We start from the raw sequence: 24,274 nt of genomic DNA, 5'->3' as shown, positions 1-24,274 counted from the left end.
AGTTAAGTGGCGGACGGAAAAGGATCTGACTTTATTTTAGTCGTGATCTGCACTCGTTCGAGACCGAATCAAGAAAAGCATTTCCGAGCGTGTGGCACTTTCGTCCGCGCGCTTCTGCTTCCGGCTTGCTCGCCACCTCTCCGTTGACTTCGAAGTATTATATATCTATGTTCCTCGACATTTTTTCTTCTGATCAGTCCATCTGAACGGTGTACATAACGGTTCACTAGGGGTGCACGAAAGCGCCTGTGCACGACGAGAGAGAACACGGTGGCATCAATTTCCTGTGAAAGGCCACGACGGTCTCAATTAATCCGTCATAAGCACTTCAAGTTAGCGTCCTAAGTTAACAGGCTATTGCCATACTCCCACATCTACTTACCCTTGCTGAGACCGATGGCCAGCCCGGCGCAACAGCTTCCCCCAGGATGGACTGCAGAATGGTACGTGGCAGGTTATATGGAGAAAGGGACTGGTCATTGAAATCATTTACAGGGACGTGGATAACCAGCGGCATATGTTCCTTGGTACGCACATCACGATACACGGACTCGCAAAGTCTCATCATAATAAACAACAACAATACTCACCATAAACCCGTACAGAAACCGCGACAGGCCGCGCACAATGGGAACATCCACTCGCAGCCCGAGTGTCGTCCCCTCCACAATCTCCAGGCATCGGCTCTCCGACCTCTCCTCCGCCTCTCCACGGCCACCACACCAAACGTCGCCAATACGCTCTCGGCCAAACACACGCCTACGACGCCTCCGACCCCCTCTCTTCCGCTCCTCCTGGCACCAACCTCCCATACCCCGACGCCCAAGCGCCCGGTCCCCAGCTCTTCACTCCATCCATCGGCGCCGTCGACAACCAATTCGCTGCCCAACAACAACAACAACAACAACAACAACAAGGACAACAGTCAGCGCCGTATTACGGTCATGGCCAACAGTCCCAGCCAGAATACATCAATGCGCCGGGCTACGGCCAGGCCGTCAACCCGCTCGCCAACCAGTTCTCCCAAATGTCCATCGGTGCACCTGCTGGAACAGGTCCGAATCCCATCTCCCGAGTTGCGACGACCTTAAACCTCCAATCGACGCCCCCCGATCCCTCCTCGCTCCTCCTCCCACCACCACCCATCAACCTCCCCCCCTCCTCCTCCCTCCTCCCTCCCTCCCCGCACACGAACACGCACTTCTCCTATCAGAGATGCACGCTGAACGCCATCCCCACGAGTAACTCGCTGTTGAACAAGTCGAAGCTGCCGTTGGCACTGGTGATGACGCCGTATAGGAGCGTGAAGGAGGATGAGGAGCCGGTTCCGATAATCAAGGATATGGTTATTGGGAGGTGTAAGCGGTGTAGGATGTATATCAATCCTTATGTTACCTTTCTTGACGGCGGACATCGGTGGGTTCTCCCTCTCTTCCTCTCAGTTCCACATAACGATAAGCACTAACAACAACGAACTACTCTACATCAAATGTGGCGGTGGCACCCCATCTATAGCTGGCGCTGCTGCATGTGCAACATGCAAAATGAAACCCCCCAACTCTTCGACTGGGACTCCACAACGAACAAACCCGCCGATCGCTGGGCCCGCCCGGAACTGTCGCACTCCGTCATCGATTTCATGGCGCCGCAGGAGTATTGGACTCGACCCCCCCAGCCGGTCATATACGTGTTTTTGATCGACGTTAGTTACGGGGCTATTCAATCCGGTTAGCTTGGCTTTCACTATTATGAGGGGGGGAGGGGATGTATGGAGACGATACTCATGAAGTGGGTTTGGGTAGGTATGACGGCTACGGCTGCACAAGCTCTGCTTGAGAATTTGGATCGAATCCCGAATGAAGATTCGCATACGAAGATCGCCCTCATCGGGTTCGACACCTCGCTCTATTTCTTCTCCATGCCCGTACGCAATCCTTCCTTCCCTTCCCTTCCCCAAAAAATCCTCCAACACCTTAACTAACTAACAAACAAAACCATTCCGCGTCCCTCCCCCTCCCCCCTCCCCCTCCCCCTCACCCCCCACATCCAGCCCGGCACAACCGACCCCGAAATGCTCGTCGTCTCCGATATCGACGACCCCTTCCTGCCTAAACCTACGGATCTCGTCGTGGGCCTGACGGAAGCCCGGGCGTCGCTTGAGGTCTTGTTGGGTGGGTTTTATGAGATGTTTAAGGGGAGTATGGTGCTGGGGAGTGCGTTGGGGAGTGCGTTGAGGGCGGGGTATATGCTTATGGTGCGTTTTTCCTCTTTTTCCCCCATTCACTGCCCACGATCCTCACTGACGTTCATTCACCTTGTTCTTTTCGTGCGATGTGAAGTCCCCGACCGAGTTGAAATATCCCGTCGGCGGCAAGATCGTCGTCCTTACTTGTACACTCCCGTCCATCGGCCCGGGTGCGCTCAAGAATAGGGAAGATCCCAAGATCCTAGGGACGTCCAAGGCGAGTCGCACAGCCCACACTTCATCCTAATCCTAACCCGCCCTTTTCCGCCGCACAGGAATCATCCCTCATGCAAGTCAACGGCCCATGGTACAAAACCTTCGCCATCGAATGCTCCCGCGCCTACATCTCCGTCGACATGTTCCTCTTCCCCGTCCCCTCTCCCTCCTCCCGGCCCACCCTCCCCAACTCATCCTCCTCGACCTCTTCCTCGACCTACCTCGACCTAACGACCCTCTCCTGCCTGCCCCACTACACCTCCGGACAGACCTACTACTACGGCCCCACCTTCTCCGCCTCCTCCCCCGCCTCCTCCTCCTCAGCCTCAGACATCCAAAAATTCAACTCCGAATTCACCGCGGTATTAAAGACGCCCTTCATGGTCGAAGCCATAACCCGCGTACGCGCAACGAGGGGTATAAGGCTCTCCTCCTTCCACGGCAACTTCTTCGTCCGATCCACCGATCTCCTCGCCATGCCGACAGTCCCACACGATACATCCTACACCATCGAGCTCGAAATCGAAGAAGAACTCACTAAACCTTATATCGTCATACAAACCGGGATCCTGCACACCACACACGCTGGGGACCGTGCGATACGGGTTATCACGCTCGCGTTGCCCACGACGAGTAGTTTGGCGGAGGTGTGGAGAGGCGCGGATGAGGGTGCGATTGCGACTTGGTTGGCGAATAAGGGGGTGGAGAGGACGGGGACGCATAGTTTGGAGAGTGCGAGGGAGGTGGTGAGGGGGAAGGTGGTGGAGATGGTGCAGGCTTATGCGAAGAGTATGGTGGGTGGGGGTGGGGGTGGGGGAGCGGGGGGAGGGTTGGGCGTGCCGGAGAATTTGAAGATGTTGCCGGCGTTGGTGTTGGGGATGTTGAAGAACGTGAGTTGTTGCCTCTGGCTTTTCATGACTCTGTTTGGGAGCTCGTGTCTGGTATCTGGTGTTGACGATGCGATTGGATTGGATTGTAGCCCGCGTTGAGACAGAGCGCGCAGATACCGCCGGATGTGAGGGCTTATGCGCAGGTTCTGTTCACGTCGTTACCGACGGAACTGCTCATCCCCTATATCCACCCGAATTTCTACTCTCTGCATGATATGCCACCGGAGGTAAGTCCTTCCGCCCTCCCACATCCCCTCCTCCCCCTCCACTCCCCTTTCACTCATCCACATCCCCTACCCGTCGCGTTCCCCAACTTCGCACTGACACTCATCATCACACACACCCCTCGCTCAGGCCGGAACCCCCGGCCCCACCGGCCACCCCCTCCTCCCTCCCCGTCTCCCCCTCTCCTCCGAGAAATTCGAAAGACACGGGTTATATCTCATCGAGGACGGACAGAGCATGTATCTCTGGGTCGGAAGGGACGCGGTTCCGCAGCTTATGATCGACGTGTTTGGGTTTCCGGATTATGGGGTTTTGAGGAGCGGGAAGGTACGTACTTCTTGCGCCATAATTATCTACGCCACAAAACTCTGCGCCACAAAACTCTGCGCTACAAACCTCTGCGCTACAAAAACTGCACATTCAACCCATCACTAATCCCCACTCATCTCACGCCCCCCTCCCTACAGACCTCCCTCCCTCCCCTCGACAACCCCTTCTCCCAACGCATCTCCGCCCTCATCACCCACATCCGTACCACCCTCCGGCACGGCGTGTATCACCCGCACCTGTACGTCGTCAAGGAGGACGGGGACGACCAGGCGTTGAAGATGAGGGCGTTGAGTGCGATGGTGTATGATAGGAATGAGAGCGCTTTGCCGAGTTATGGGCAGTGGGTGGGGCAGTTGAGGGATAAGGTGAGTGGGGGTTGGTGATTCATGCTGTTAGCTTTCTTTTATTTTTGCGGGGGTTTGGGGGGTTTCAGGCGCGTCGAGCGTCGAGTGCTCAGCATTGAAGCCGATGAGCGTGCTTGTCGCGTTCGTTAGTGGACAGCTCCGAGCGTTGAGCGTTGATTGAAGCCGATGCCCGTGCTTGTCACCATTTTTTGTGGAGACAGACATGATGCGAGGCTTCGAGGGTCTGCGTTTCGTTTTGTATCGGGGGCGGATTGAGTGATTATTGATAGTTTCTGACTGGTATTTCTCGTTTCTCTATCTAGGTGAACGGCTCGGGAAGCTATTGAAGGGAGAGACGGTAGGATAACGCGCGATGAATGGCTCTTGATTCAGTCATGGAGAACGGAATGGAATGCAGACTCAGAAGAAGCGTAATGTAACAGAGAGGACTCGGTATTACCTTGCTTTCGGTGAATAGAGTTTGCGGGGCGTAGAATCTAGGTCTGCGCTCGCGTGTTTGGTCCGCGACATTCTCGTCGCCTGGAAATTTCTAACAATTTTCGAAAACACTCTGTAGACTCAGTAAAAGAGGTTTCCCCGGAAGGATCAGTGGCCCAAATAACCAGCACATACCGCAGCGCTGTCTAGAGTGGTGCGTTGTACAGAATCTGGGTTCTGCGAAATTTCTGGTAATGAACAGTGGGCGGGGAACGAACAGGCTACGGGTTGAGCTTTAGGAGAGCACCACAGGTTGTTAGAGGCCGGTGAGTCTTCCTGCCAAGTTGTATCGCCCCAGAGAGAACAACTGCGAGACTCGAGGGAACTGTATATAAATAAGTGCCACTATGTCCCAAGGCCGACAGCTGGCTTAACGCGAGTGGCACCAAGCGTTCACGCCTTGCACAGGTCGTGTACGGTGGGACTCAGCCTTCGCAACAGCGGACGTCTTTTGTTAGGTCAAATATCAAGATATTCGGTACGGTAATACATGGAGCTCGTCAACGATTCAGAGCCAGCCATCGAATGCGACAATCGAGGATCCAGCGAACCAAAGCCACAAGCAAGAAAGAAAACGGCATCTTCAAAACCTCGCCGACAGATCAATATCGTACTCAGTGGCCACGCATCCCCTTCGACCTCCATCCCTCGACGAAACAGCATTCTCACTTGCCCCTCGATTTCTTCTCCTCCCACTGCTTAACGGCCCTGTGCGCCTCGTTGTGGTATGCCTCATTGTAGCCGACACATTGCAGCCCCCACGCGAATGGCAACTAAGTATCGCGGCATGTGTCCGAGTCAAACAATGAGTCAAAAATATCAGGGAAAACTGAAGCGAAAGGGGGCATACCGCGCGTCCTTTGTTCCACTCCGTCATGATCTCGTCAGCACTCGCTCTCCCGAACTTCCTCAGGTCTTCGATATCGATTTCGTTAGGTTCACGGCTGAGACCACGGGCAGCCGCCGCCCAGGAGGACAAGTCAGAGCCCGTCAAGTGAGATGCGAAATAGCGGGCCCAATTCCACCGAACCTGGGGCCAAACCACAGTACACGGGAATGTCAGTTTCGCTCAAACGCGCAGGGGAAGAGGAACAATCAACTCACATCGTAATTGACCGCATTCCACTCTGCCCACCCGACCCTCTCGAGCTTTATTATTTCGTAATATCCATAATACTTCCACATTGCAGCCTCCTCTCTGACCACCAACTCGACACCGCCCGTCTCATACTCAGGCCCACCGAACAGAACGCCGAAACCTCCCGGCTTCGTAGGTGCATGTGGATGATACAGATCATTAATCTTTAAACACTCAAAGTCGCTCGTTTTCATGACTGAGAGGGTCGAGAATACACTAAAGTCGCCGACGGGCGGGGAAAGCCCATCCTCAGCGGCCGGAATGGCAAAGTCGGTGAAGTTGTGGTTCGAGTTGACAGCACGAAGTGGCTGAGAGAGTCGATAGTCTATTATGCTGTCGCAGAGAGATGAGAGCTGCCAATGGTGGTCCCATGCGCCCTGCGGATCCCAGATGGCAGAGGGGAAATAATAAGTACAAAGAGTTGATGTGGGAAAGGGGTCGTGGACTGACTCTCGCGGATTTGCTGCGCGCATGCCTGTAGCCTCGTAAGTAAGTTTCAAGAGAGGCATCTAATTAAGGAGCAGAGGCGCGAGTACTCACGGAGCCCGCACTGAATGATGCTCCTCGATATCCCGCTGGTGAACTATGATTCTTGGGACGTTGGCTAAGTTCGAGCCTGTATCATTACGAGTGGATGCGCTGGAGTTTGACTCTTTATGCTGGCTTAGTTCGAGCGGGGTTGTTGGAGCCCCAATGCCTCTAAGTTGACGAGATGATTGCGCCACACTCGAGGTAGACGCATCCCGCCTCGGCGTCGTAGGGACAACAGTACTAGAATTGAAGGGGTGTGTGGGCTCTTCCTGTGAAGCGAGTTGAAAATATTTCAGTCAATGTTTTGAGTTGAGAGAGTAGGAATTCAACGATGGACAGACCTCTTCGAGCGGGGTTGTTGGAGCCTGGAAGCTCCTGCGTTGACGAGAAGATTGCGCCGCGCTCGAGGTAGGCGTCTTCTGCCTCGATGTACCCTGAGACGGACGCGTCGTTGGTACAACAGTACTAGAATTGGAGGAGTCTGCAGGCTCTTCCTGTGAAGCGAGTTGTAAATATTTCACTCAGAGTTGGAAAAGAGTACGCGATCAACGATGGACGGACCTCTGCTTCATCGCTGATGCTGATAGCATCAGAGTCATCGACCCGTCTTCGCTTGCGCTGATCCTGAAAGAAGGGACAAATCGTCAGAACGAGCGACCACGGACGGTAGAGTAGGGTATTGCTACCAATACACTCACTGTCGTAACTTCTGTATCGAACCCATCACTAGTCCGCGTAGACGTAGCCGCAGTGTCTATCAAGCTGTTTAAGCATACTTTCATTGCCTTCATCGACGCCTCGTTTTGCGCATTCTTCGTCTTCTCCTCTGCGAGCTTGACGTGAAGGACTTGGTTTTCAGCTTGAAGCTGGTTCACCTCCGCTTGGAGGTTGTTGACCCGTTCCGCTCGTTCATTGAGATAGTCATTCAGATACTGGCTAGAACGAGAAGAGGCCGCCATCGAGTGTTAGAATGTGGTTGTGGGTGTAGTGTCGAAGACGAAGATCGAATGGAGGAGCAGGAGGTGTTAGATATAGGCGACGAGCCACATTAATTTAGGGGGCGGTGAACTCGAATGCAGTTGCGTGGAACCTCTTGCTGCCATTGGCTGCGAGCTAATATAGAAGATCAGAACGAGGCTTACCATCGAGGCCACGGTTTCAAGGATGTGGAGAGCTGCAATCGCGATGAGTATCCCGAGCCATACATTCGGTGACTTATTAAATCCATCGGGACTATGTGGTAGGTCACCGTTAGTAGGGAGGTTGAAATCGGCAATTCCCGGAACTCGTTTCAAAACCGAAACTCGGGTTTTCTCTTCAACATGTCCTCAAACAAATGTTAGAAAATATAGGAATATAGCTTGATAGCTACACATCTGAAGTGTACAAAAAAAATGCAACATCTGTTGTAAGCAGCACTCAGAAACACGAGTTTCGGTTTTGTGCCGAGTTCCGATTTCAACCTCCCTAGTGTTGTGCGTTCAGGTTACTCAAATCACAGGCGACGGGTAGCAGATGATGAGGAGCTGGAGCGCTGGCAAGATCTTTCAGTGGAGAGACGTCGAGGCTGACCGAACATTTGACGCGGTGACCGCGGAAGAACTTCGCGCTGGTACACAAAAAGGACAGATGGTTCGAACCGAATCGACGATTCCATTGAATAGTGCCCGAATGCAGCTATAGGCTCTGAATATTATTACAAAGAAAAGCTTCCCTTATTCCACTTGATTTTCCATTATCCAAAATCTCAACCCGTCCTCATGATCAGATGGACACCGCTGTCCGAGCTAACCACATCGCTGATCTGCCCCACCTGAAGGGAATAAGCGGTGTCTTCGAAGGGTTTCTGCATCTGTCCTGGCTTAAACCAGCCCAGGTCTCCGCCGTGGTCGTGTGAAGAACAATCGGAATGAATTTGGGCGAGTTCAGCGAACTTGGAAGCCGAACCGTTGATCTCGTCGTTGTACTCCTTGAGTATGGCGATGGCATCTTCCTTGGAGCGCGTGATTTTTGGCTGGTAAAAGACCAGATTTGTTGGTAAGTCGAAATTGAGAGGAATATTATGGAGCACTCGTACCTCCTTCCAGCTCGATGGCCTCCTGCTACCACTGTGCTTCACGAGCAGGTGGCTGGCGCGAACCTGCGCAGGGCGCCCTCCAGCTCCACCTCCCAGATAATCAGCCGCTCCAGGAAGAGCTTGAACTTGCTCCTGGGTAAGACCTGCAGGGATTTCCCAGCTGGATTGTTTGGTTTGCTGATTGAAGAAATACGGCACGCCACGCGAGCCAGACATTCGAACTTCCCATCCAGACTGATCGAAGTTTCTTGAGCGATCATATCAGACAATTCACCAGGTTGAGCTCACCATATCGTCAGAGATTGTTGATTTGTTTATATATTTCGAGAGATGAAGGTGATGGTGGTGGTACTGGACAGGAAGAAGGACGTAAATGTTGACATCACTAGCAGACATCAACCGTGGGAGTAAACTTCTTTATCCAGCTACCCCTATTACAAACGCAGTAGATCGTGACACGTAGCTTGAAGTTCAACGCAAGTTCAATGTTCAATGCACCTCCCGATAGACTGAAATACTGAGGCCGCCAAACTCAGCTGAATTCCTGCGCTTGACAGCTGGTATACGTCCTATGCATTGAGCTCGACTGGCATAGCAATCCCGGGCTCATGATTCAACCTTATCGTCGACCTTACTGGAACGCCAGGGCTACACTGCGACCAGTGACTGTCCAGACTCCACCTTTCATCTTGTTACATGTTACTCTCAAACTCTCGTTTTCTCTATGTCAATCAATATTAGCATTATGATCGGAGTAAGTCCTCTCAGACCGACATGTTATTTTGCTCTTTCCTGCGACGATCGCGATCACCGTTCCGAGGCAGACTCTATTGCAGATGAAGCTGCATGAGAAGATCGTTTTCCTCCAAAGGCCGAGTCACTCCGGGAAGGCTTGGCGTATGCCGCTGACAAGATGTGAGCTGTCTGACGCACAAATCCAACGTTCGCCTCCAGGACGCCTTCCACTACATCCAAGCCCCCCGCTCTTCGTAGCGCGCCAGTCGCCTGCCACTTGTCATCGCCCTAACATTCTCGCGCTCTACAAGTAATTGGATCGTCTATGCCGCCGTTTAATCTACTTCACTCTCTTTCACAGGACGTCAGCCGATGGGTTGACGAACCTCTGCGCAACCTCGCCGTTAATCCACAGGACACCATTCCTACCACGACCTCTCTCTATGCCGTAGCTACTGCCAGAGCAACAACGGCGTTTCCTGTCGCTCGCTCTGCAGCATGGATAGCTGCTGCCATCGAGAGAGTCGCTCGCCATGTATCTCGTCTTCAGCCTCTCTTGTCTCTTCCTGTTCTTGAGTTGCCAATGTGCATGCTATTGCCCATGGGCTCTTCTAGGAATCCTTCTTCGTGCATGTTCTTGAGCACACGTGATATCCCGATACTGTGCGCAGGATTCCTCATAGCTCTACTGGCCATGTTTCGCTTCTGCGCTGGACGCTATGCTGTACGTCGTATTACGCTTGTCTTCATCCCTGCTGCTTCTTCTCACTCAGTACTCTAGGCGACTGTGTACAAGCTACAACCTTCTGACCTTATACTTCGCTCCTCTTGGTTCACACCCGAGTACAAGTCGATCAGTGACCGCCGGGACGCCATCAACTCGATGTACCGGCACCTCATTCTAAGCAGCAGCCCCTCGCGTACCTTCTCTTCCTCGGAACCTCTTTTCCACCCTCTGCTGCTCTGCCTCGCTATGGCTACCTCTGGCATCGATCTCGAGCTCCTGAAGGCAATGATGACTCCTCTCCCCGAAACCTTTGGCTCAGAGTCGGAGACCTCTCACGACAGCACGAACCTCGACTATTCCATGGATGAAGGCAGCGTCAATTCCTTCCTCCTCTCTCTTCTCCCGAACCACGGCGGATCGTCCGATGCGATTGATATTTCCGACATACAAGGTCTCTCGAGGTCCAATTCGATGCTGCATAGGATGTCCATCGACATTCCCGGTACATCACAAACGCTAGACATGTACCTCGAGGATGATAACGATGGCGACAGCACCGACGACGACGACTACGCTCAGGTTCCACTCCTCACCCAAAGCTTCTCCTCATCCACCCTTTCCTCTTCCATGTCCTCTTCGTCCTCGATTTCTGGCGGTATCATCGACCTCACCACACCCACAAACTTAGAGCTCCAATCCAACGGACATGCCCAGTTCCAATCCAAGTCCCAGAGCCAAACACAGGCCCAAACACCTTTCATCTCAAACCACACCGTGCTCTTCACCCCTTCTCGCTCATTCTCGTCCACTCGCAGCCGCAACCTCGCCGCCTCACTCTCACAAATCCGTGTCAAAGAAGGTTCCGCAGGCGCGACTGTCGAAGGAGACTCTCTCAACCCGTTCGCACCTTCTTTCAGGCCAAAACTGTGGTGGATCGGAGCGAAACCTCAAGAAGTCCCAGCTGGAAGGAATATTGAGGGGCATTTCTCGCCAAAGGCGAAGAGTTTCTTCACGCCTCCGAGCAATGTTAACGGCGAGTATGGGCGTGGACATGGACGTGGACATGGATATGGATATGGGACACGTGAGTCCATGCCTCCAGCGCCGGTGATGATGATGCCGGCTGTGAGTGAAGGGGCGTATGATTATGGGAAGGGGGTGGAGAGACAAGACTCGTCTTTGAGAAGGCGAAGGATGGGTTATTATTGAGTTAGGTCATCGCAGTCGAAGTAGTGGTGACAGACTTTGGGCGAGGGAATTGTCTGGCTAGGCGGGTGGCGTGGATGTGGCATCGTCATACATCTGGTCGTCGGATGTTGGTTGTGGTTCTGCTATATTCCGATGTTTCGACTGCAGACCTCGGAATCGAGTCTTATATTGTGTATCCGATCCTGTAGCCTTGATGTGTTACATCGTGTCCAGTAGCCCTGTAGCTATAATCGTACATTCCTACGCATGCACATCCTAATACGGTACTCATACAAAATAGACGTTAGTAGACACGATACTTCATGATAATCAGGACCTGTATAGCTCCTTTCGTGATGTCAAGTCCCACCGTATGATCTCCTCAAGTCCTCACCCCGATACGGTGAATATCTCCGGATGTCTCGATATCTGTCGAATCGTGCACACCATTCGTTAGCATCCGTGTTGATACACCACCGCCCTTATCCTCAGAATGACGAAAGAAAAGGAGAAATCCACTCACCCACGCCCTGACCCTCTTTCCGCAAACATACATTGCAATGCTCGAAAGACCGCATCCGGCCTGACACGCAGCCAGGATCAACAACGATACCTTTACGCCTCTCGTCTCAACCATGCCGTTTGCGAAGAACGAGAAACCGTAGAGGACCATGTTCTTGAGGAAGTTGGAGATGGCGAGACAGTGGAGGGCGTTGGGTCCATGGGTGTCGAGGAGGTAGGTCACGGCGGCTGCACCGGAGACGACCATTGAGAAGTTGGCCATGCTATATCCCCGGAGACGTGTATCAGAGAAGATGGAGGGAAGGAGGATAGAGGGAAAAAGTAAACGAAGTGGAGGACTCACGCAAGACACGCAACCGCACCGATCCAAGGCATATTATTCACCGTGCCGACTGTCGCCATCTATTTCAGTCTCCGCACTAGACGATCAACAAAGGATATGAAAAACGCACCAGCCCAACCCGCGTATCCAAACACCCCAAATAACATGGTCGACATGAATATCAGTCTGAATTCAGGCTCATACACGCCTCCGTTCCTCTTCGAGAGCCAAACGGCGCCCCAATCTGTCAATGGGCCCGTTATGGCCATGGCGAGGATGATGCCGACGATGCCACCGAGGTTTGTGAGACCCTGGAAAGAATTTATAGTTTATTGGCGGGAAGGATATGCATGAGAAGGTGAGGGACGGTCGGGATGTTGTATTACATACAATTTGGGAGGCATTGAAGCCGTATTCAATGGTGAATATCGTGGAAGAGCAGATGGGGAGCAAACCTGAAAAGGAGACAACAATTATTGCTGTTCACATCGTCGATATCCACTTCACGGGATGAGGACGCACTCAGCCAAGCAGTTTGCATTCCATGTGTCAAGAACAAGAACACAGTCTGTCCAGAGGGCAATTATTATCAGCAACATGACATCCTGCAGAGCATACGAATATACGCACCACAGGCGAGCACATGAACGGCAACGGTCTCATCACCAATTTCCACAGCGGCTCGTCGCTGAACGTACCATTCCAGACCTTCAACTGAGACAGGTAACTCGGCTTCGGCTGAGGTGTGGCTCTTGAGTGCTGTGTTGCTTCATTTGGCGACGAAGGGGCGCTCTCTTCCGATTCAATTTCGTTCTCGTCGACAGAGGGAGACTTCTTTGTCTCGATATTGGCTTCCTTCTCTAGATCATCAAATCGAGTGGCTTGGGCGGTGGTGCGGCCAATTGCAGCAGGGCGGTCGAAAGTCGTCTGGTGGCCAAGTAGAAACGTTCTCATCAGCGAGAAGGACAAGAAATGAAACGGATCTACGCACCTCCGGCACAAAGAAAAACACCATCAGCGTGCAGAGGCCCAGCGGAATGCTCACGAACCAGAATCCCAGCTGCCATGTCAGGTTTTGCACGACGTAGCCGTATATCAGAGGACCCCTGACAGCGAGTGGTCTTCATCAGTACATATAATTGATGCAGATTGCAGAAGTCGGAAGCATACAGCGTAATCCCGGCCATAATCGAGAAACTCCAGATGACCGTCCGCGCGCCGCGCTCGTGAATACTGTCCACCAGGCGCGTCAGTCTTTACTTTGGCCGCTATCTACAATGGTAAACTTACAAGAAAATCTGCTCGATACTCGATGCTACGAGACTGATGTCGAATGTCAGGCCTGCATCGGAAAGACAGACATGAAGCCTGCGCACCTTTGCAGAGCCGACATTCCGAACCCTTGAAACACTCGTGAAGCTCTGATCGAGGCCAAGTTCGGGCTGAGTGCACACCAAATACAGGCTATGAACATCTGAAGTTCGTTCCATGGGCGGGTATTCATGAATGACCGCCACAGACGAATAAGTGAATCCGTACGCACCAGAAACACAGAGCACAGATAGACGATCCTATGCCCAAACTTCACCGCGAAGGACCCCTGGATGAACCTACACCAACCAAATGCTTGACCGTCAACGTCAAACACCGCTGCAACGTCGCACCAAAAACGCACATGAAGCATCCCAATCCTAGCAAAATTGCTCCAAAGGTCGACGCCACCTCATCGACCGAAACGCCAAATTGGCTGGAGAGAAGAACATAGCTCGGGCCCGTCATGGGTGAAAGCGCGCCATCGAGCGAAGCGGCGAAGGCTCTGTGGGAATCATCCGTTGTCGATAGTTAGCTTTATTCTTTGTCGCAGAGAGGGCGGAGGATCTACAAAGTCCAGAAACACGCCTCCTTCTTCCACCTCGGCCAGTTCAGCCTAGTGGAAGTCACACGCGGTCCTCAGTTTGATAGTAATATGAAGGAGCAGGGTGAATGAACGCACGGATCCCTAGGATCATCGGAAGGCTGAGGATTCAACACTACATGCGAATCTCTTCCCGTCCCTCTCTTTAGTTTATGAGCCACAGTATTGATGACCGCGCCGTGTCCATGACGAACGCTCAGCTCAGAGAGAAGAGTGGTACCAGGAACTTGGGCGGAGTCTTTGTCTTCTACGAGCAGGCTATCAGGCCATGCGTTCTGCGTCTGACGAAGAGACGAAATAAAGGAGTTATACCAAGTATACCGAAGACCATCTCTATAACTCGCCCGTATCTGAATCAGGTGGGGGAAGAGGGGAAGAGAAGGAAAGGAACCCCACCTTCCCGTCAAACCTTGACCTATATATCGCCTTCACTCGCAGAGTCCTTCGCGTAGGAAGTATCCACCGCCCGTATGGTAAGAGAAGAAGCATACAGTTTTATACCAGTGCCAAATGACAGCATCATCCTAAACCAAAGCGCCGCACATACTCCCAAGCTCTCAAGGTCTGAATCGGACCCGTGAACTCAATATTTAGGAGGTGCTCTGGCTCTGTTAAGTTACGCGAGCGCACGCGTCCTGACTGGCAGGGGGAAGCAAGAACATCTGATTGGTCTTCTCGGGTGGTTGATGGAGTTCAAATTTCGTCTGCGCATACAAGCGGCTCGAGCTCAAGTTCGTACGCTCATACCACGTAGGCTGCGGTACGAGTTTATAATTGGCAGGACTCTGCTGATATAGGATGTCTTGGCAACATACTGGGAAATTGAAGGAGTACGAGAATAATCAGCTAGGAAGAACAAATCGCCAGGAAAATAGAGAAAAAATAGCTCACCTCCGACCTTGAAATCCCATCGTCCTGGCATCGATATCGTGGGAAGGTGTCACAGCACCTGGTCCAGCCATCTGACCACACAGCCGAAACCCTTGACGCAAACTAAGGATACGCATACGAGTCATAGGACATACACGTTCGCTCGTTCAGGAGGGTTTTGTCCACGAAAGAGCGCTCTAGCTGAGCCCGTGGACTTCGCGAAGTGAGGCTACTAGTAGTGAGAGAACAACTGGCAAACCGTCAATAAGAATCAGTCGTCAGAGAAGGAGGGTGAATGGAACATTTTATACGATAAATTGGGTGTTCATGATGTCAGTAAGCGAGACACAGAGCCAGTAGCAATGGTGCGATAATAATGCGACCTGCTTCGAAGCTGGAAAGTCACGGTCCAAGAGGGTCCAAGTGCCGCACGGTATAAATCGAAGTCGAACAAGAGCCAACAACTTTGTATTTGCAGGATTTGTCAAGACGAGACGGATCACAGTTCTTTCAAGCTGAAATACGTAGTGTCTGCAAGCGCATAAACGAGAGGACCAGGCAGTGCGGAGAAACCAGTTGGCGCCATGACAGGGATCGGGAAATTCCGGAACGGAGTCAAAGAAGATACTTTCCCACGATCGCCACTCGCCACATCAAACAAGCAATTGGACCGAACATGGGGGAATAGCAGCGCTCGAGATCATTCATCATTTGCATTATTCATGGAACGGATATCATTATAATTTTTGAACGGCGTTCGAAGGGAACGAACTTCAATAAAAGAAAGGTAAGGAAGTATCGAAACGGTCATGGTCCGGCTAGCCAGAATTACGAACGACGAACGACGAATGACAAGCGATGAAGCGTTGAAGCTACGAGGTTGTGGAGGGGGGATAAGGGGGAAAAAAGTTCAAATACATAGGCATCTTTAGGTCTTCTTCTCTAGTTTGTATGTATGTACCGTATGTACGATCTGTACAGTATTCTTCGTCTGTATCACTAAACACAAATCACGAATGCACCGGCACGTCGGGTAGATAGTAAAAATACGGGTTTACGAGTGAGAAGTGAGGGGAGGAGGGAGGGGTGGGAGGTAGAGGGCAGAGGAGAGTAGAGGTAAGCAAAAAGAAAAGAAAAATATGAATCCAACAATAATTGCTGATTAGTCCGACGGCCGTCCATCATTCCAATTCCATTCTTCATCGACTTTTCTTTCAAGCCTCCTCAATCTTCACCAGCTTCCCGTCTTTCCAAACTTCAACTTCGGTCAGCGTTCATCATCCAAAAACGTACAACGGCGCGAGAGCCAAGGCGAGAAGCTTAGTCCTCACCATAGCCCTCCGGGTTCTTCGACTGCCAGTTCCAGAGATCCTTGCACATCGTCTCGAGATCTTGAGGCGCCTTGAAGCCCAGCTCTTTCTCGGCCAGAGTGGGGTCCGCGGTCAGGTCTGGGACATCGCCGCGTCTAGATCGCCGTCGCAAAAGAAGAAAAAATCAGGACAACGCGTGCCTAGGAGGTCGAAGAAAGAGAAGAGGTTAAGCAAACTCACCGCCTCCCGACGAACTCATGCCCATATTGGAATCCAGTCGCTTTCTTCATCGCCTCCAGGATCTGCAACACGCTGAAGCCCCTACCCCGTCCAAGGTTATAAGCCTTATACCTCGCCTCCCCAGGCGTGTTCTCGAAGACTTTCGAGTGGTCAGAGAGAGCGTCGAGAGCGAGGAGATGGCCAGAGGCGAGATCGAGGACATGAAGGTAGTCACGAACACAGGTGCCGTCACTGTTCGTGTGCGACACATCGGAATTAGCTATTTTCAAAGAGTATTGAAGGCCTCGAAAAGAGGAAAGAGAGGTGAGAATGGATAAAGGGAGACGTACGGAGTAGGGTAATCATTTCCGAAAACCTTCAGGACATCCTCCTTGATGCGCCCGACGGCCATGTGTGCCAGCAATGGGAGCAGGTTACCTGGTCGGCCACGAGGATCTTCGCCGATCAAGCCTGATGGGTGGGCGCCTGCAGGACTAGAGAAGATTGAACCATGAGTGTTAGTAGGAGAGTTAAGCACAAGCGAATGCGACGAGATGGTGAGGAGTTGCGAAAAGGTAGCGGATCAATGGACGAATGGGGAGATAGGGAGGCGAGGCGAGGGTGGGAGTGAGGAATGAACGTTGAACAGAGACGATCGGGTGAAATTGAATTGAAACTCACTTGAAGTACCGAAGCGAGATTGCGCGCCACCTTTGAGGATCAGCTATATCACCAAGAAAAAACCTCATTAATACCGGTCGCCACATTCCTAGAAAACCAACGGACGTACAGTTCACCAAGTCCTCTACGATCGTCTCGCACATAACCTTACTCTTCCCGTATGGACTATCCGCCTTCAGCCTCGTCGACTCCGGGATCGGGATCACCGGCGGGGTACCGTAGACGGTGGCGGAGGAAGAGTAGACGAACTTCGTGCAGTCAAACTCGGACATGAGTTGGAGGAGGAAGATAGTAGCAGAGACATTGTTTTCGTAGTAGGTGAGGGGGATTTCTGTCGATTCGCCAACAGCTTTGTAGGCCTATGGAAAGAGACAAAATATTAGCGAATGCGAGATAGGAGGCAAAAAATGTGAGATAGGAGGTAGTAAGTGTGGTCAACAGCCGGAGAGGATGAACTCATTATTCATCGAGTGTCTAGAATCAGAGCAGAGTTGCATTATGCACTTCTGTTTTCACGACATACGCAGAGTATGACTCCGAACAGCATAGAACAGGCCCGGTCGCCACATCTCCCCAAAAACATAGAAAAAAAGTTACTCACAGCGATATGAATGACGCCATAAATCCCGCCCTTGCCGTATTTCTCAAAGACACCTCGCACTGCCGCCTTATCTGTCAAATCGACAGTATGCGCGTCGATCTCCGCGGAATCTTTGTCCTGCTCTGTCGGGTTTTCAGGGAGCGATTCGCGTGCGATCTGCTGCAGCTTGTCGACGGCCCTCGGGTATGAGTTGTGATAGTTGTCGATGGAGATGACTTTGTATTGTCTTGTCGCTTGAAGGACGTAGACGACGTGAGAGCCTGTTGGGCGGATGAAGGTATGATGGACCCGTATATGTGACGCACGAGACCGAATGTTGGGATATCAATGAGCATAAACATTCCTATATGGAAAATAAGAGGACAGTTTAGACGCACCGATATAGCCTGCGCCTCCAGTGACCAAAACGCGCTGTAAAAACGAGCGGAAAAAGATGAGAATTGCGAGCAGAGTGGCGGTGAGAGCAATAGATGGCGTACCTTGAGAGGTTCAGGAGACATTATGAGTGAAGTTGTGGGTGTGGGTTGTGGTTGCTAGAGAAAAAGGCGAGCGAAGACGGCTGGGCTGGGGTTTATAAGGGATGCGATGGGGGGTCTTCGGCTGACCGGGGGTGCTCGAACGAGGGCGAGATGCGTCGTGCGGGGACGAGAGCGGAGAAACATCAACGACCATGCACCCCCGATCTGGCTCGGACTTCCCCGGCATATCCCCTCGTCTTCCTCCTCCCTGTTTCTCTCTTTCCTCTCTCCCACTCGCTTCTCGCAATTGTCGCCCGCATTTCGCTCAATTTATGCATACTTTTAACTACATTTTCAAGCCTGTATCGAAATACAGGCCGTGTGCCTCGACAACGCCCATTCGGGCCACCCCTCCGTCCCATACGGTCCGCTACTCGAATTCCCGTTTCTGAATTCCCGTTTCTCTCAGGTTCACTCATGGCGCCCCATCAGCTGTCGATGGGCCCTCATATCGTATCCATGCGCTCTAGTACCGGGGAGCACTCTCCGGCTGGCCAGAGTCCATCTAATATCCTCTCTTTCTGCATTTCTGACGCATTTCTCGAAATATTTTGACCTTGACTGTACTGCTGTCGCACTTCTAAAGCAGCACGACGAAGGATCCGAGCCGTTTCTTCTACGGGTGCTTTGAGCGCCGAGGTACACTCCTCATCCGACTCGGTCTCACCATCGTCAGCGTCGAACTTAAAAAACTGCCGAATTCCCGTTCGTCCTCCTGGGTACATGTGCCTCCACTCGCTTTTCGGTGCTCGATGGCCACGATAAGTAACGTTCCGCAGGTAACTTACGACGTCTGCTTCGTACTGCATCACACGAACTCGAGTGCCGACGGATTTCGGAACTCCTTGCGTCATTGACCTTCGCCTTCATCTCCTTTGTTCTCTAGTGCGCACGGCCTCTTCGTGCCCGCGTCGTTCGGCTTGTCTTCGGAAGCTGCGAACCAGAGTCGAACGACCAATCGATACTAGAGTTTGACGGTCCTCGTGCGTCGGACGCTGTTCTTTGTCGCAGATATCTCGCTCGGAAGCGACTGGCTTGTGCACCCTCTGCCCTCCATCGTCGCACTCCGCTTTGGAACAAGCATCCTCTTGAAACCACGCAAACGCAACGCTTTCGTCCACGAACATAAACTACGCATGACTGTGGGCCCATCGGAACCCTACGGCTCAGACGGATCAAGGCGCCTTCCACGACCGTCGTCGTCCCGAGCTCCACTCCCCACCTATACCCGAATTCCCGTTTTCACTCTACCCGAATTCCCGTTTTCACCATACCCGAATTCCAGTTCTTACGCATCTCCCACATTTCCCTGAATTCCAGTTTCTTACACATCCAACAGCTCCCTGCATTCCAGTTCTTACATACATACCCTCCGCATGTCCTCCCCTATCCATACCCGAATTCCCGTTCGTACTTTACACCACCCCTCATTCTTGTCTCTTACTACGCATGCCCAAATTCCAGTCCCTGCATACATACCCCAATTCCAGCGGCCTCATCCCTCCAGCTCTCGCTCGTTCTCGTCTCCAAAATCCTAGCTCTCTCCTTCTGACGACTTACGACTCGGTCTCCGTTCACTTACGACAAATGTACCCGGACTACTCTAGGCGTTCTGTCCCACCTTCCTCCGAATGTGGCGAACTATCGAGCCCCTTTTTCCGTGGGCGAGCGCCCAATATCTTCCTCTGGCGACTCTGGGCAACTCTTGGGCCACTCATCATTAGAACAGGCAGTGGCGTAACCCGACTTTCCCCGAGAAGATCTAGGTGAGCCACAGTTTGCGGCACTTGTGAAGGAGGGGGTGTCGAAGAATAATTTCAAAGGTCAGTGAGTACAACAGATTCTGTAATGGTTTGCTTCCATGTAGAGATGTGACGCAGCGGTGAGATCCAGAGAGGAGTGGATATAGTGTTAGAGATATAGATCCAGAGAGAAAAATAGAAAAATAAAATTGTGAAGAAGACAGAGGGGAGGAAAAAAAGGAAAAAAAGGCGAGGAGAGAAGGCGCGAAGACACTCGGTGTGCGTTTTATTAGCAGTACAGTACAGCAGATCCATCCATCCAATCGCGCATGAAGAAAGTCGCAAAAAAGATTCGAGTCTGCGATATAGACTCTGAGAACGAAGATATCCAAAGACCCGGAGGCCTGAAAAGAAAAAGTAGAAAGACGAAGATGGAGAACGACGAATGATATAAGTAAGAAAGATCCAGCAACTAAGTAGCATGAAAATCTGTGCTTCCGAGCCGGGACAAAAACAGAGTCCAGAACGTTAGCTAATAACAATGCATCCTAGAGCTCCAGTGAAGGACGAACGGAGCGAAGGGAAAACGTACGTACACGTGGTTAGCATAAGAGAAAGTAGAACGAAGCTAAATAAGAGAGAGATAAAGAGAGAAGAAGAAGAAGAAGAAGAAGAAGAAAGACACAGAAAGCAACCGTGACTTGAGTTGAACGCATCCGTCCACATCCACCAACGCACGCCACGCCACGCCACATACTAACCTCCAGCGCGAGCCACCCACGAAAGGACGATCCCCCTCTACGAACTATATCCACCCCGCCATTCTCCGTTCGCATTCGCGCTTGCATTCGAAGGTGGGAGATACCCCGATCCGCCAGCCTGAGGTGGTGCGATCGTATACCCATACTGAGTACCCGGCCCTTGCTCAGCACCGCCGTGGAACGACGCAGCAGTGACCGGAGTCTGAGCATGTGTCATTGGGTTTGAAGTCGCATCGACTGAGACTGGGACACCTGCACTTGTCGGATAGGGCGCATATTGCGTCGAAAAATACTGAGCCCCAGCCTGAGCGAATTCGCCGCTTTGCGCGGTTTGATAGTTGTGAACAGACCCAGAGACGGGTTGGTAGTCTTGACCAGGATAGACGTAAGTTTGGGTCTGAGGGTATTGCTGCTGAGGTTCGTACGAAGTGGCCGGTCCATAGGCAGATGTTGCAGGGATGGGATCGTAACCTGGGGTCTGACCCTGGCTAGGGTAGAGATAATGCTGTTGCTGTGGGTATGGTGCAGGATACGCCGAGCCTGTAGCGTCGGCAGGCATCTGAGCAGTAGAGGCGGTAGACGGGTACGGCTGGGCCTGAGTTGTGTTGATAACCGGCTCCGCGTAGGGGTAATGCTTTTGTGGCACAGCGTACGACCCGCCACCGATGGGCACCTGAGGAGCGGCGGCGCTAGGGTCGAAGGGTTGTGACTGATACTGCTGAAAATCTCCATAATATCCTCCACCCGTATGCGTGCTGGTAGATTCGGGAAGAGGGTAGGCGTAGGGAAAGCCTGAGCTGGGACCGTCGACGGTAGAGAGCAGACTCGGATCAGGTACAAAGGCGTATACCGCGCCATCAGGTTCAACGCCCGAGTGCATCTGAGCACTGTACTCCGCCTGCGACGCTTGTGACGGCCAAGTCACGTACTCGTTCTGCGGCACACCGTGTAAACCGACGGCGGGAACGGGAGCCTGGTATGCTCCGGGGTCAGAGGGTTTAGTTTGAGGACAACCAGCGTCCGCGGCGACTACTGCTCCGTACGATGCATCCATGACGTTGTGAACATGGGACTGGTTGTAGGCAGGCATAACAGCCTGACCTTGCGCATCCACTAGAACGCTGCCCTCGAGCGGAGCTTGCGCGGTCGTGTCCCGGCCTGATTCCTCGTCCTGCTCGCCGTCCGAATCTCCCTCCTCGTCGACGGCATAGTACTGGATTTGATCCGCGTATTGATCCCAAGAACCTTCACCATCGCCATCCTCCAGATCAGCCATCCAGTCAAGATCATCGACGTCAGCGCCACCTCCGATGCCGAGGGCTTGGGCTGCGAAGAGGTCAAGGGTCGCTTGGTCGACCGGAAGGTTGACGGGACTGGGCGGTGGAGGCGGGCGAGACGGGTAAGATTGTGGAGGATAAAGCTGAGAAGCTGGTGTTTGGGCGATCTCGGCGATGGAATGTGATTGATTCTGAGGGAGAGAGGTAGTGGGAGGGTACGTTGTGGAGACGGATTGGGAAGGTTGGGCGTAGGATTGAGGATGGGCACCAGGTATGTATGAATCATGGACGGTTTGAGTAGAGTATGGGTCCGAAGATGTCGACGCTGCACTGGTGGATGACCAGTCTGGCTGCGATGGGGGATGTGACCCGGGCGGATGCTGCGTCTGGTGCGGCTGTGTTTGTGAACTGGAATATGGATGGGTGTGGGTGTGCAGTCCAGAGCGCGAAGACGAGGCTTGATGGCGCGAGAGTTGGTGTGATTGCGAAGTGGAAGCAGTCCCTGGCTGGGTTTGGGCCCACGCCGCGGGCGCCACGTCTTTTGAATTCCAGAGTGGCGCGGGTGGCGGTGGCATCGAGCCTTGTGCACTCGTATCGTCGAAAATCTCGTAACGTTCGTACGCGGAGGACGGTAGGGAGTGTTTGCCTCGAAATAGATGGCCTGTATCGTCCCCCATGATCGAGAGATGAAGATGATCAGAGTTCAAATTCGCGCATGTGCGTAGACTGATGTTCGACAGCGATAGTCGAGGGAGGTTGGATACATCGAAGGGAACATCGAAGTCCTGGCGGTCGAGCTTGGCCTGGAGAAGCGATGCATCTATAGTAAAAATTGTGATGAATTTAGCACTAGCGAGTTGGAGAAAACATCGTGAAGTAAGAGCGAACCTAGCGCATACGTACTCCCGCCTCTACAGTGCATAGAAAGGGACTTGATCTGGTTCGTCCAGAGCTGAGGTTTTCTTGCACTTCGGTCAAAGTCATGCTCCCAGGCGACCCCGATGATGCCACCAAAGAAGGCCTGCTCGACTAAGAACCCTGGCTCAGGAAAAAATACCATGGACGACTTCCGGTCATCGTCAGATCTGGTCTTAATGTGATACGGGAAAGATGCGACATGGGCTGTGATCCCAGGACCACTGTAGTGCGACGAGAGAGCATGCCCGAGGTTGTGAAGGATAACAACCAGGGTGATGAAGGTCTTGAACGTGTCCTGTTCGAGGTCCTTGGGGGAGGATTTCGCTTTCTCCGAGTCGGTCTTCTTGAAGACGCTCACGAGATGCTTGTTAACGAAAATGAACTCGCGGTGGATCTCGCTCGTAGTTTTCGTCGACGAATCCGGGAACAATCGAGGGTCAAACACCCGTGGTCGCGGAAATGTTCCCTTGAGGAAAGACTCAAGGAGGCCTCTCTTTGCCATAGTTTCGTATACCTCGGGTGGTTGTGGACCGAAGGAGGAAGAAGCGGTCGATGATTTAACAGCGGAGAGCATCGAGCGGTAGATTTGTGTATTGGTAGGGACAAGCATGAGAAATCCATGCAGCCCGCTGGGATCCAGCTTCAGCAGCGCCGTACGAACTGTCTCGAAGAACTTCGCGAGCCGACGAGGTAGAGAGTCGAAACCTTTACCAGAGGGCGCGCTCCGTGAGGACGGTGGTGCGGGAACTGGGTCCTCGTAATGTTCTTCGTCTACGTTCCAAATTCGCCTCTTCTTCGACGATGAGCTCCTGTCTCCTTCACCGTTTAATGTATCCACCTGGGCGTCACCATCATCTCTGTCCTTCCGTTTTCCTGGGCGTGCCGCTGTATTACTACCTCGACCTCTCTCAGCTGCTTCAGCGATTTCCTTCCACTTCTTCCTCGCCGTAGGGTTACCGCGCTCGAGATACTGGGGAAGTCTCAAACGCTTTAAAGCTATTGCTTTCAAGAGCTTGGCTTCTGCTATGCCTATGAGGTTTAGCTTCACCTTGTCATCCAACGGCAATTCCCTCCACATCTTCCCTGCCATTCTGACGAAATCTTGTCGCTGAAAGTTCTGTGGAATATACTCGGGGTCATTTGCAGCAGCAAACCTCTCGACATCTTCCACGAACATATGCCAGGTGAAGAATATGTTCTTCTTCTTCTTTTCATGGCCTGGCGAACGCTTTCGATTATGATTTCGCTTATTCTTCTTGTCTTTCATTTTCTTGGTGATGGGGTCGAAAAATAAGTTGTCGAATGCGGAAGGCATGACGGCACTGTCTGTTCCAGGAATCAAGGTCTGGCGGTGGGCCCATCTTGCGAAAACGGGGTCGTCGTTGGGGTTCCAGTTCGGCGGAAGAGGTTGAGTGTGGGTTGCCAACCATCTTCGGCGCTCAAACTCTTCCTGGGATAGAGGATAAGCTAGGGA

The 24,274-nt window shown here is 52.4% G+C and overlaps 7 protein-coding genes across 7 annotated transcripts; 2 read left to right on the top strand and 5 right to left on the bottom strand.

The window, feature by feature from the left end:
* Positions 1-396: 396 nt before the first annotated feature.
* On the top strand, positions 397-4,289 carry STEHIDRAFT_62991 (uncharacterized protein; the record flags this gene model as incomplete). The annotated part of the gene is made up of 11 exons (XM_007307207.1): positions 397-443; positions 496-527; positions 606-1,416; positions 1,516-1,727; positions 1,803-1,924; positions 2,051-2,254; positions 2,352-2,466; positions 2,540-3,351; positions 3,441-3,578; positions 3,706-3,903; positions 4,044-4,289. 11 exons carry the CDS (start codon positions 397-399, stop codon positions 4,287-4,289), a joined length of 2,937 nt encoding a protein of 978 aa, XP_007307269.1.
* Positions 4,290-5,413: 1,124 nt separating this feature from the next.
* STEHIDRAFT_159851 (uncharacterized protein) lies at positions 5,414-7,376 on the bottom strand (the record flags this gene model as incomplete). The annotated part of the gene is made up of 8 exons (XM_007307346.1): positions 5,414-5,521; positions 5,599-5,778; positions 5,853-6,263; positions 6,337-6,361; positions 6,427-6,686; positions 6,759-6,911; positions 6,979-7,041; positions 7,116-7,376. The coding sequence occupies 8 exons, from the start codon at positions 7,374-7,376 to the stop codon at positions 5,414-5,416; spliced, it is 1,461 nt and encodes a 486-aa protein (XP_007307408.1).
* Positions 7,377-8,049: 673 nt separating this feature from the next.
* On the bottom strand, positions 8,050-8,824 carry STEHIDRAFT_101360 (rotamase-domain-containing protein). Its single transcript, XM_007307345.1, has 3 exons — positions 8,783-8,824; positions 8,495-8,728; positions 8,050-8,431 (listed from the first exon to the last, which is right to left on the bottom strand). The coding sequence occupies exons 1-3, from the start codon at positions 8,783-8,785 to the stop codon at positions 8,165-8,167; spliced, it is 504 nt and encodes a 167-aa protein (XP_007307407.1). The 5' UTR covers positions 8,786-8,824; the 3' UTR covers positions 8,050-8,164.
* A 1,378-nt stretch (positions 8,825-10,202) lies between these two features.
* STEHIDRAFT_159849 (uncharacterized protein) lies at positions 10,203-11,165 on the top strand (the record flags this gene model as incomplete). Its single annotated transcript, XM_007307344.1, has 1 exon — positions 10,203-11,165. One exon carries the CDS (start codon positions 10,203-10,205, stop codon positions 11,163-11,165), a length of 963 nt encoding a protein of 320 aa, XP_007307406.1.
* Positions 11,166-11,789: 624 nt separating this feature from the next.
* On the bottom strand, positions 11,790-14,825 carry STEHIDRAFT_141083 (MFS general substrate transporter; the record flags this gene model as incomplete). The annotated part of the gene is made up of 15 exons (XM_007307343.1): positions 11,790-11,929; positions 12,010-12,058; positions 12,119-12,299; positions 12,379-12,443; positions 12,511-12,556; positions 12,619-12,915; positions 12,980-13,094; positions 13,159-13,221; positions 13,279-13,311; positions 13,365-13,462; positions 13,532-13,598; positions 13,664-13,804; positions 13,982-14,161; positions 14,534-14,717; positions 14,795-14,825. Coding segments are annotated over 15 exons (1,689 nt in total), but the record flags the coding sequence as incomplete, so codon positions are not given.
* Positions 14,826-15,517: 692 nt separating this feature from the next.
* Positions 15,518-18,107, bottom strand: STEHIDRAFT_123701 (UDP-glucose 4-epimerase). Its single transcript, XM_007307342.1, has 8 exons — positions 18,064-18,107; positions 17,962-17,995; positions 17,585-17,844; positions 17,093-17,342; positions 16,984-17,026; positions 16,653-16,796; positions 16,324-16,554; positions 15,518-16,238 (listed from the first exon to the last, which is right to left on the bottom strand). Exons 1-8 carry the CDS (start codon positions 18,082-18,084, stop codon positions 16,094-16,096), a joined length of 1,128 nt encoding a protein of 375 aa, XP_007307404.1. The 5' UTR covers positions 18,085-18,107; the 3' UTR covers positions 15,518-16,093.
* A 1,794-nt stretch (positions 18,108-19,901) lies between these two features.
* Positions 19,902-24,147, bottom strand: STEHIDRAFT_148836 (uncharacterized protein). Its single transcript, XM_007307341.1, has 2 exons — positions 22,771-24,147; positions 19,902-22,702 (listed from the first exon to the last, which is right to left on the bottom strand). The coding sequence occupies exons 1-2, from the start codon at positions 24,113-24,115 to the stop codon at positions 20,643-20,645; spliced, it is 3,405 nt and encodes a 1,134-aa protein (XP_007307403.1). The 5' UTR covers positions 24,116-24,147; the 3' UTR covers positions 19,902-20,642.
* Between the last annotated feature and the right edge of the window lie 127 nt (positions 24,148-24,274).

The sequence above is a fragment of the Stereum hirsutum genome (assembly GCF_000264905.1).
Source record: "Stereum hirsutum FP-91666 SS1 unplaced genomic scaffold STEHIscaffold_13, whole genome shotgun sequence".
In the NCBI taxonomy this organism is placed as follows: Eukaryota; Fungi; Basidiomycota; class Agaricomycetes; order Russulales; family Stereaceae; genus Stereum; species Stereum hirsutum.
Note: the sequence above shows the minus strand (reverse complement) of the source record. Positions and strands in the feature narration are given on the sequence as shown.